At 56.9% G+C, this 11,609-nt stretch overlaps 1 protein-coding gene across 2 annotated transcripts in view; it reads right to left on the bottom strand.

Annotated features, from left to right (window-relative positions):
* Window positions 1-523: 523 nt before the first annotated feature.
* Window positions 524-11,609, bottom strand: part of ACO2 (aconitase 2) — a 39,573-nt gene continuing 28,487 nt past the window's right edge. For both annotated transcript variants that reach the window (XM_019734489.2, XM_074326459.1), the window contains exons 5-18: window positions 11,332-11,490; window positions 10,950-11,100; window positions 9,540-9,644; window positions 8,509-8,600; window positions 7,330-7,435; window positions 5,974-6,131; window positions 5,677-5,750; window positions 5,080-5,191; window positions 4,152-4,274; window positions 3,735-3,890; window positions 2,602-2,793; window positions 2,028-2,160; window positions 1,420-1,541; window positions 524-964 (exon numbers count right to left, since the gene is read on the bottom strand). In XM_019734489.2, the coding sequence (XP_019590048.1) occupies window positions 830-964; window positions 1,420-1,541; window positions 2,028-2,160; window positions 2,602-2,793; window positions 3,735-3,890; window positions 4,152-4,274; window positions 5,080-5,191; window positions 5,677-5,750; window positions 5,974-6,131; window positions 7,330-7,435; window positions 8,509-8,600; window positions 9,540-9,644; window positions 10,950-11,100; window positions 11,332-11,490 (1,818 nt within the window). In that variant the 3' untranslated portion in view covers window positions 524-829. The remainder of the gene's footprint in view (window positions 965-1,419; window positions 1,542-2,027; window positions 2,161-2,601; window positions 2,794-3,734; window positions 3,891-4,151; window positions 4,275-5,079; window positions 5,192-5,676; window positions 5,751-5,973; window positions 6,132-7,329; window positions 7,436-8,508; window positions 8,601-9,539; window positions 9,645-10,949; window positions 11,101-11,331; window positions 11,491-11,609) is intronic.

The following is an 11,609-nucleotide window of genomic DNA, read 5'->3' as shown; positions in this document are numbered from 1 at the left end:
TGCCAGCAGGGTGGCTCCAGGGGGAGGAGTAGCTGCAGAATGGTGCCTGCCACTGCCTCATGCCAAGGGGCAGGGGATGGTGTGCTTCGTGGACTAGCTATGACCTTGGGCGGGGGGCCTGTGTGGGTGATGGGGGCTGTGCCCACCTGTCTGGAGGACTGAATCAATGGCCAGAGGAAGGGGAGGCCTCCCCCTGAGAGGCTCCACGTTGGGCCCAGCCCCCGGCCCACCAGGGAAGCTACTGGAATGGGCTTGGGGGAGACTGCCCTGCAGGCAGGCAGAGGGTTAAGCCGTGGGAAGTCTGCCAGCCCGTCTCCTTCGCCGCAGTGTCAGGTCCAGCTGTGGCGTGGGTTCTGAAGGCCTCCACCAACTTTGGTGAAAAGACTCCTCTGAACCCTGGAGTTGATAACCGCACAGACACCACGACTCACACAGGGACAATCACTGAATGTGGATTCTTTCTTGTAAGAGAAAAAGGGTCTTTAAAATCCTTCAGCCACGAGTGAAATCATCAGACAGGAGAAAAAGTTCAGATGAGAATCTTGTCATCAAAAATAAATAAGAGTTACATGGAGTTGCTTAAGATCTGAACCAAACTAAAAATGGGAAGGCTGGGGGCCATGACATTTTAAGAATTGTCCCCATTCCCCCCACCCCCCCACATCATACCATGGGTCACTCCATGGGCTGAGGAGGGAGGGGAGGGCAGGAGGCCTGGCCACACCATCTCAGAGCTGGAAGTCGGCTGGATCAGGTCAGATCTGGTTCTGATGACATGCAGAACCACTTGTGACACCAGAACTGGGTCCGAGGAGCAGGGCGGTGGGACCTACTGCTGCAGCTCCTTCATTCTGTTCAGAGCGCTGCCGGCACGGAACCACTCGATCTGTGTCTCGTTGAACGTGTGGTTCAGGACGATGGTCTCCTGGGTGCCGTTGGGGTGCTTGATGATACATTTCAGGGGCTGCAAGGGAGAAGGCGGCTGTGGGTGGAGTGGCTCTTAGGGATGCAGCCCCCCATTCTGCTGGAGCATCAGAAAGCTGGGCACCTCTCAGGCTTGGGGGCCAGCAGGTGAGTCAGGCCCTAGGCCAGCTCTGGGTAAATGGCCGTGGTAAGACTTGAATGGCATAACCCCTGGGGCCAAGAGGGTCCTACTGGGCATGAGGTGTGGGCTTGTCAGTGCCAGGCCTGGGTTATGAGTGAATAGTAGGAGGGCCTGAGCTGGCTCCACCCTTATCTCCTTCGCTCAGGGGTTGCCTAGAGAATTTCAGGGCCCTCCCAGCTGGAACAAAGGCTCATGGGAAAAGGTGCAGGTGGGGCCAGGTGTAGAAGGGGAAGCAAGGTGGCTGTCCCCTATCCCTCAAGAGGGCCTTGGGGGAGATGGGACCGTCAGCCTGCCCTCCTTCCCTGGCCCCTGACCTTGCCAGGGGCAAAGTCCTTCAGGCCCTGGATGGTCAGCTTGTCCACGGGGTGAATCTTGTTGTAGTCGGCTGGGTCAGCGAAGGTGAGCGGCAGCAGGCCCTGCTTCTTCAGGTTGGTTTCTGGAAGGCAGAGTTACACTCAGTCCACAGTGGGCAGGGCTCTGTCCCCCTCTCTGTGCAGGAACCTCACCCGCCCAGAGTGCTTCCTTTGTCCCTCGGGGCTCGGAGACACTCTAGTCATACCACCTGGGGACAAACCTGGGGCAGTAACAGTGCCGGTGACACGCGCCTTTCACTAGGGCCTACACAAGTGAGCCCTGGCCTGTGTCTCCGTAAGCCTTCCTGGTGAACATTCACCAGGACAAGCCAGGTGCCCTGGATAGGCCCACGTTTGGAAGCAAGGCCAGCGCGTGCCTGAGATGGGGAGCTCTGGGCGTCAGCACATCTGAAGGGGAGGAGGCTGGCGGGTGTGGAAAACAGGAGCCGTGGGCACAGTCTGGAAACCTGGCACAGGGCTCCAGGCCCAACTCAGCCACTGGCAAGTTGGGTGACCTTGGACTGCCAGCCAGGGGAAGTGGGTGGGGCTGGGCCCTAGCCCCAGCTCACCGTGGATCCTGGCGAAGCTCTTGGTGATGATGGCCCGGCCCCCAAGGTGGCGTGGTTCCAGGGCTGCATGCTCCCGGCTCGAGCCCTCACCATAGTTCTCATCTCCGATCACCACCCACCGGATGCCATGTTTCTGTCAAGCAAGGGAGGAGTGACATATGAGGGACAAGAGTGCACTGGCCCCCCCACCCACCTCACCTAGCCCTGGGGCTCCTGGAGGCTCACAGGTGAAGAGGCCAGAGGCCCCTCCTCACCAGCCAAGGGCAGGTGAAGTCAGGTGACTCAGGTCCAAACCAGGCCCTGATGGGACAGATGATACAGGCCCCGTCTGCGGTGGGCACCAGGAGGTGCAGCCCACCCATCAGTGCCCAGCAGAGGCCAGGGTGGGGGGAGAGCCATGGTGGGAACAGAACCCAGGGCAATGGGGGCAGTGGAGGTGACAGGGCTCGCTCCCATGGCCCTGAGACATCATTCAGTGGCAGCACTATTAGTGGGGGCTCCTGAGTGGAGAACACGCCTTCCCTGGACCGCCTCTGCCCTGCCCAGCCCCCAGGAGGTGCCAGAGGACCCCCACCTTGTAGTAGCGGGCAGTGTCAGGGACAGGACCGAACTCCTGGGTGACGGCGTTGCGCACAGAGTTGGCCTTGCCGTTCTCTATGTTGATGGCTCCAATGAGCAGGTTGTTGGAGATGTTGTCCAGGTGCCCACGGAACTTGAGCCAGGGGCCGGCGGCAGAGATATGGTCCGTGGTGCACTTCCCTTTGACCTTGGGTGGGCGGGCAGAGAGGACAGGTTGGGCATGGCCCTTGAGCCATGGATGAGGGGAGAAGTCCCCTAGAGGCAAGCAGCAGGCTCCTGTGGCCAGGACCCAGGAAGTGACAAGCAGGTGCAGGACACGTCTGCAGTCCTGGAATTGTCACACACTGGCCAGAAGGGCTCAGACCAGGCTATCACCCACCCCTCAACGGCGCTGGGAATGAGATCTCCAGGACAGCGCACTCAAACGGGGCAGAGGCTAGCATGGGCGGACAGATATGTCTGCTTGTTCCCCTTCAGGCCTAGGCCCCCAGTAAGATGCCCAGGCTGTCAGAGCAGCTACAGACCTCACGCTGGACAGAGGAGCCCGGGGATGCGTCTGGGTCCTGGCTGGTAACTCATCAGTTTCACCTATCACATGCGCTTAATACTGGCTGTTACTGCCTGGAGACCCGTTAGTAAACAGCCTCAATTCATGTCCGACACGGGTCTGACATGACAAAGGCTTGTCTGTCTGCTCAGCTCCCAAACAGGCCACACCACTAATGCCCAGCTGTGGGACCAGAGCAATCAATGGCTTCTGGAGCCTGTTTGGTCACGCCAGAGTGGAGACCTGCTGTGCTGGCTCACGTGTGCCCTTCTTGCCCTCCCTGCGTTCCCACCCACACCCACTGGAGGTGGCCCTTACCAGCTGCAGCCGGATGGCCAAGAGCCCCAGATAGCAGCTGGCCAGACCCAGCTCTGCCTGGCACAGGGGAGCAAAGAAGGGGACACTGGGCTACAGGTGCCCTTGCTCCTCTGCAGCCAAACCTCCCTTCCTGCCCCCAACTTTAACCTTGCCCTTGTCCTCCCCTGGGCCCAGGGGAGAACACGTGGTTTCATGGCCTTCCTGCTGGGCAGGGAAGGGTGCCCTGGCAGTTGTGCTGTTCTCCCTGCCCCCGCGTCTCTGACCTTGATAAGGATTTGCAGGTCCTCCAGGTCTTTGCCATCCCACTTGTCAAAAGGCTCCAGAAGCTGCAGCCGCTGGCTGGTGGGGCTCACATCCACCCGCTGCCCGCTGCTGTCCTTGGGAGGGTGCTGGTAGGTGTCCTGCCCAGGGTCGAAGTCCTACAGCAGGGGACAGGGACATGTGGATGCCCGGTCTCAGAAGGCAAGCTCCCCATGCCAAGTCTTTCCCTCCCAGTGAATATAGCTGCTTCACTCTCACTAACGGTGCCACCCCCGCCGGCCCAGGACAGGTGCTGCTGAGATACCCAGGTGTTGGGAAGGAAGCGGGTTGGCCACAGAGCACGTGGCAGTGGCCTGAGGCCCCCCAGGCCAAGGCCGGTTTGCAGCGGCTCACAGCAGAGGGTGGCAGTGCCCACTCACCGCTCGGGGGAGCTCATCGGCATCTGGGGCCTCCAGCTTGAACTTCTTGCCATCCTTGCCTGTCAGGAAGTCAGTTTCTGGGTTGAACTTGAGGGTGCCAGCAATGGCCAGGGCTGTGACAATCTGAAACAGAGGGGGCCGGTTTGTTGATTAGTACCGAATACCACTCCTGTCTCCCCACTTCAGCCACAACTGAGAACAAAGCTGAGGAAATTTCCAAGTTCTCCATAGAGGCCGGAGCTGCAGGAATCTCTGGGACCACAGGCTGTTGGGCCGGCAGAGGACCCATGAACCCAGGGCAGTCTGGCCTCTACTGCTCCCCACTGGACCTCAGCGCCCTCCTCGGGCAGGGCCAGCACTGCTGTCCGCTCCCCTCACAGGTGTGCCACCCTGGACCGGGAGAGGCTGGCACAGAAATGCTGCTGTGACGAAAACACTCCTAAATGGGTAACACACTGAAAGAGGGAAGGGCCACTCTTCACTCCTTTTTAGCAAACAAACGTATTTCTGGAACACTCATTTAAAAAATCAGGTCAAGACTGGCTGTGTGCCAACAATGGCTGAGGCTGAATTCCCACTAAGTGCCCGGCTCCCTCCACATTTGTCATAACAAGGCCCCTTCCCGGCTCAGACAGTACAAGGGCTTTCCGCACTGGCTCCCTGACAGGACCGTGATCTGGGGCACGGAAACGGCACGTGACTTGTGAATCCAAAGGTCCCGTTCGTGATCACAACTGCACTAAGCAAGCACCTGCCTGCTGGGACGCGGGGGCCACGCAGGGGACACGGAGAGCGCGCGATGCTTGGGGCTGGCGAGGCCTGTGGCTCTTGGTTTCTGCTCCCACAATCCCTTGCTCTGCGATGCCAACCCTCCCACAGCAGGCCCATGGGGTCGGACGCAAGCTAGGGCCTGGCTGAGCAGCCTCACCTCTGGGGATGTGACAAAGGCATGGGTCTCAGGATTTGCGTCGTTGCGACCCGTGAAGTTCCTGTTGTAGGAGGTGACGATTGTGTTCTTCTCCCCCTTCTTGATGTCCTTCCTGCCAGGTCAGAGAGGACAGGGTTAGGGACGTCTGGCTTGTCACCAGGCCCATCCTGCCTAGATGATGAAAGATGGGGTAATGGAAAGACCCTGAAACAAGCCTCGTCTGTGGGACTCAGGCAGACAGAGCAGAAGGGAACCTCAGGCATCACTGAGGTTCACTTGAGACACACGTTAGAGGCAGAGCATAGACCAAAGCCTGACTTTCCTGATCCGGGGCCACTGCCTCCTTTCAAATGGCTCCATGGGAGGCCCCGCTGTGTCCATTAGGACGAGGCCTCGTTGGCGTCTTCCCACCAGCTGAGGCTTCAGGCCCGCTGCAGGGCTCTTCCTCTCTACTTCCAACCCAGCTTTCCAGTCCTGCCTGGAAATCTTCTAACGTGCCGCAGTCCTTAAAGCTAGAGTCTCTTCTTTGTGCCCAGTAACGTCTCCCTGCAACACCTGGGGCTCCACACTCCAGGACACAATGGGCTGTTCTCTCACCTGTCCCACTGGCCAATGCAAGGGCCACAGGCATTGGCCAGGACGACGCCACCCACTTCCCTCAGGATCTGTGCCTGCAGGAGAGAAAGGAGAACAGGGAATTGTCAGGCGCAAGCCAGTGGCTGATGGCAAAGGGTGGTTCAGCCACTTGAGGGCTGAAGAGCTGTCCTGGAACCCTGGGGCAGCTGCAGGTACTGGTACCAGCCCTGGCCAACAAGGCTATGGCTTGTCCTGTCCTGAAGCCACATTTCTCAGCAGTGGGGTGGGGAGCTGGGGTAGGAGCATGTGGGCACTCACATAGCCATCCCGCTCAATGGTGGCACGGATCTGCTCAGAGCCTGGTGTGATGGTGAACTGGGACTTGCACTTGAGCCCATGAGACAGCGCCTGCTTGGCCACAGCTGCTGAACGCCCCATGTCCTCATAGCTGGAGTTGGTGCAGCTGCCGATCAGACCTGGTGCATTGTGGGTAGTGGGGTCAGGGGTCAGGAGGAGACAGTGACTGGAGGTCCCCACCTGACCTGGTCAAGAGTTCACCAACTGTGCTGGGCCAGGGGCTGTTCTTAACTGAGACAAGTTAGAAGCAACCTAACAGTAAAGGACAGGCTACTCGTGACCCAGCCATTTAAGGGAAGACAGTGTGGCCACTGAACGTGACACTGAACACATATGGTGGCCGTGTCGGCCATTCTCACAATAACAATCTGCATGTATGCGCACATCAGAGGGCTCACACTGACATAGGAACAGTGACCACCACTGAGGGCTTTCAGGAGATGCTCATTTTTTTCTTTTAGACTTTCTAGAACGCTCTGGCTTTTTTACTGGCTTATCATTAGAGGAAAACGGTTCTTTTAACAAAAGTCTATCAAGGTTATTAAAAATGTCAATAAAGACTGAATGCCATCACAGACATCAAGAATCTCTCTTTTATCAATCCACCGATTTTATTTTCGAATTATTACACCACCAAATATCTGTTTTAAATTTGCTTCAACTACTAAGGCGAACACATTACACAGCACTTTACGCCAGGCTCTTTTATACAGAAGCTCTTGCATTAAGTCGTCCCTCCTCCTAAGAACTTGAATGAATAAGTACGATTATCATCCCTGTTTTACAGATGGGGAACCAAGGCACAGGGAGGTGGAGTAACTTGCTCTCGGTCACCCAGCTATAAAGCAGCAGAGTCAGATTCAAACCCGGGACACCTGGCTCCAGGGTCCACACTCTCCACAGCCAGACTATACAATGTGACAATGGCAGGTGCTAGTGACATCGATGTGCCAGTGCGTCTGTATATGTAAAGCATGTCAAGTGAAGTCAGACATTGTGGGTGATGCGATGAAATGTTTGTAAAACAGAAAGATACACACATCAATATACGCATGTACACAGAATCCCTCTCAGAGCTCCTAGAGCTGGTTTCAGGTTGGGGGCTGAGCTTAGGCGTGTTTTACAATGAGCACATATTTCTTTTATACCAAGAAAAAGTAATTTTTTGAAAAAGGCACAAAGAAAAAAATAAACGAGTCTAGAAAGTGCCTGGTACATGTAGGAAGTGCCCCACGGCGGGCACAGGCCTTGTCCACAGCCCTGGGCAGACCCACGAGCCCTGAGGCCTGTTAACCCAACGAGGTGGAAAGTGCTCACCTACTCGGATGTCCACGGGCCAGCCTTCCTTCTCTGCCACGGTGCCCACTTCTGCCACGGGGTGAGCCAGGTCGGGGGTGAAGGGCCCGTTGATGTGCGGCTTCAGCTGAACCAAACACGACACGGGAGCAGAACGAGAGAGGAGAGAACAAATGTTGGTGTGCACAGCCTCTTCTTCGGAGGCTGCCTGGCTCCCATCACCAGGTCCCTACAGAGAGCCTAGGGGGCCAACTACTGTTCTTAGGTTTCAAAACTCGTCCCAGGAAACACCCAAGCAGTGGGCACTGTCCAGGCACAGCTCCTGGGACGCTGCCAGCCCTGCCAGGCTCTGATTCTCTCCTGTATGCAGATGGAAAGTGGATGGGATTTGCTCAAGGTCACATAGCTAGGCGGTGGCAGAGGCATGGAATGAATCAGGGTTTCAGCTTCCCAAGTCCGTTATCTCCCACACTATGCTGCTTTCGGGATTGCAGGACAAAATGGATTTAAGGCCAGATGCTTTACGTGTGATAATACTTATACCAAGAAACGTGAAGCACTTAGCAAAGCGCTTCTAGAAAAGCACTTTGAAAAGCACTCCGTAAGCGTCAGCAAATGTTATGATGTGAATTAGCTCCTTCAGTTCCCATGACTGCCTTAGGCTTCACACATGATGAAGTGAGGCCCAGAGGTTGACTTAACTTGCCTAAGGTTACAGACTGAAGTGGAAGAGACAGGATTTGAACTCATGCTGACTGGCTTTGGGGATAAAATCCTCGACCTGTACTCTGCTGCGTCTGTTCCTGCAGCCTGCCTTTCCTCTGCAGGTCTCAGGGTGCCAAACCTTGCTCGGGCCTGGGAATCTCAGGCCGTGCCCTCTGAACTCTGACAACCAAGCAAACTCCAGGACGAAAGCTTGGCTTCTGCTAAAGCTGAGGTGGGGCAAACTGAACCGGTTCCTGAATCACCAGCCACAGCCACCTCGCTCTCCCCTTAGCCATGTATCCTGCCACCCCTCCCACCCCACTGTAGCCTGATTCAGGAAGCAATTTGCAGGGACACGGGAGCCAGGGGCCCAAGAGCCCTGCTGCTGCGCCGGCAAGGACCCGCCCTGACCCTCCCCAGGGCCCACTAGAAGCCCCACATGGGGCCTGAACTCCCCACCCTCAGAAACTCCTTGGACCCGACTCCCTTCCTTACCTCGCTGAGGTTAATCTCAATCACTTGGTCATAATGGCAGCCAGGGTCGGGCACCAAGTGCTCCTTGAACTCATCAGCAAGGTTGGCAATGTCTGAAATCAACAAGGGAGGGAGACCACAGAGTGTGAAACAAACGAATCATGAGACCTCATCCATCTATCCATCCAAGCCAGTTAACCTGGCACCTGGCAAACACTGGGCCCTGGGCACTGACGGCAAAGAAACCAAAAGACAGCACAGGACATTGTCTCTGCTCTCGAGGAGCTTACAATCCAGCGAAGGAGCTACCAGTGAGCCAAAAGTGACGCTACAGTACAACAGACACACACACAGGGACACACAGGAGAAACACTGAGGTTCAGGTCAGGGAAGGCTTCCTGGACGTGAGAAGAGCTGAGTTTTGAAGAAGTTACTTGGTAATGGAAGGGAGGGATGAGCCTTCCGTGGAGTACGCCGTGTGCGCACGGCTTGGAAATGAGCTGACAAGCTCTCCCCATGGCCCCCGGGCATCTGGCTCTACCAATCACCGCAGCTCACCTCCCTTCAGAGGCTCCAATATCCTCCCACAGGCCCTGTTTCCAACTCCAAGCTTCACAGAAGCCAGGCTAGAATGTGAAGGAAGTTGTAAGGGAGGCTGGGAAAGCGGCGTATATTCCAAATGTTTTCCTCCTCCCCTTGTTAGGGCAGGAATTATAAACAGAAGCAGATCCCTGTCATTTCTAGAACTTCCTGCAGGGGACCAGGCCAAGAAGATGGGACACTCAGCCACCCTCTCAGGTGAAACTAAATTCCAATCCTGAGATAATCCGGGATGCCCCAAACTTAGATGCCAGGCACTTCGAGCCGCTGCTGCCAGCTACAGACACCCTACTCTGCAACAGTAGCATAGACTTCATACATAACTTCATACACTAGGGGCTTTTCAGAGCTGCTAAAGCCAGTCCGGAGACACAGGGTTGAGGACTCCTGCTCTCCCGGGGAAGGTGGAGCTCCTGCCGGCTCTGCCCCACCACCCTGCTCCTGCCGCTCACCTGCCCGGCCCGTCTTGCTCAGGTATTTCTTCATCCGGTGGTTGTAAGGAAACACTGATGTGGTGGCCCCGATTTCTGCGCCCATGTTGCAGATTGTCGCCATGCCTAGAGGGAAATAGCCCACAGGGCTGGCTGAGCTGCTGGTGTGAGTTCCACATCTTCACACTGGGTAGCGGGCATCATTTCTGTCCTTGCTCACATGGCCACCTAGTGGCCAGTGGGCAGACTCCTTCCTTGTGTCCCAGGGTTAAAATGGGGCCAGAGCTCAGTGTCCCGGCTCTCAGCGTAGCCGCCGGGTAGAGTGAAACGAACACAAGATTCAGCCCCTCCAAGCTGAGTCCTAGTTCTGGACCTGGCTGTCCTGCTCGGCAACTAGACGGCCACGTGTGCTGAAGGCTGACCTGGCCAGACTGCCCAGTTGTTACTATGCTCATTTTGCAGGTGAGGGAACTGGCTCAGAGGTCGGGCAGGCCATAAAGCAAATGCAGGTGCGACACTCGGGTCCAGGCCCACCTGCCTGGTGTCCAGGCCCGCCCTCTCAGCCACCGCACGGTGCTGTATGGAGATGTTTCTGGCTCCCACGTTTTCTAGCAGTGAGACCGGAATGACGTCCAATGTCCGGACCTCAGAGCCCCACGCAGAACTGGGGAGACTTACAGATGTCCTAACTGCTATCAGGACACCGGCCTCACGGGGTTGCTGGGACACTGGTTTTGGGTTTGTTATCAACTTCCTAACTGAGCAGTCAAAGGTGGTAAGGGCTACCTGTAAGAGTGGGCCCTCCATCACGGGAGGGGTACAGGGCTCGCTGAACAGTCGCTCTGTGGGGTGACTGCAGGGCTGAGGCAGGCACCTGGGGAAGTCTGAACCGGACCATCTCTCAGGCTTATTCCAAGTCTCCTTGGATTTCTGCGGGCCCAAGGCCTTGAGGCCAGGTCACCAGGAGTGATAAGCAGGAAGGGGCTGCTTCCTACCTGGACGTGGACGCTAACAGGTGATAGATGATCTAATCCAAGGGAAGCGAGTGAGGCTCCAACTCCAGCCAGAGGAAGATGTGGAAACAGGGCTGCTTTGGGTGAAGCCCTGGCTAGCCCCCATTCCCACCGTCACCTCCACCCTCTCTGGAATTCTCTGGATCACTCCAGGCGGCCCAGGGCATGGCCAGAGCCCAGCAGCAGAAGTAGGCTCGGCCCCTAACTCTGTCCAACCTAAGGACCTGGGTCTCCTCCTGTGTGTAATGAGGGATCTGGACTAACCACCTCCCCTCTGTCTCTAAGTGTCCATCCCAAGTCCCCAAGCCGATGGAACAGATCCTCAGGGGAAGGCCATTCACTGCTTGCACGGCTCAGCCACAGGCCCCACCGGGCCCCACGCAGGCTGAGGGCCACGTCACGCGGCCACCTTCCTCACCAGTGCAGGAGATGGAGTCTACACCAGGCCCGTGGTACTCCACAATAGCGCCCGTGCCGCCTTTCACTGTGAGGATTCCCGCCACCTTTAAGATCACATCTTTGGGTGAGGTCCAACCGGAGAGGGAGCCTGTCAGCTTCACACCAATCACCTGAACAGGAGGGGCACGACAGCAACGATAGGCGCTGTGAGCTACATGCCACGTTCCCACCAGGACGCTTACCTGCTGGGCTTCCCATTTCTGCTCGTTTGTCTCTGCCTCCCTCCCCAAGAGGTTTGAGGCTGACCTATTTGTTCATCCCTTTTGGGTTCTACCTCTCCGATTCATCCCCACCAAACGCCCCCCTGCAGCCACCCGAGTGAGCCCTTCCCTACCCCTCACCTTGGGGCACTTCAGCTCCCAGGGGATTCCAGCCATGACGTCCACTGCATCAGCACCCCCAACTCCAATGCAGATGGCCCCAAGGCCACCACCATTGGGGGTGTGGGAATCAGTGCCAATCAGAAGAACGCCAGGGTATGCATAGTTTTCCAGGATAATCTGAAAAAGAATCCAACATCTTAAGCTGGGTCATTCTCAGGCACTTCTCCAGGACGGGGCCTCTCCAGTGGGGCCCGGAAGAGCCAGAGACTTGGGAAACAGGTGGCCTGGCCTCAGGA

This window comes from Rhinolophus sinicus, linkage group LG02, assembly GCF_036562045.2.
Source record: "Rhinolophus sinicus isolate RSC01 linkage group LG02, ASM3656204v1, whole genome shotgun sequence".
Classification (NCBI taxonomy): Eukaryota; Metazoa; Chordata; class Mammalia; order Chiroptera; family Rhinolophidae; genus Rhinolophus; species Rhinolophus sinicus.
Note: the sequence above shows the minus strand (reverse complement) of the source record. Positions and strands in the feature narration are given on the sequence as shown.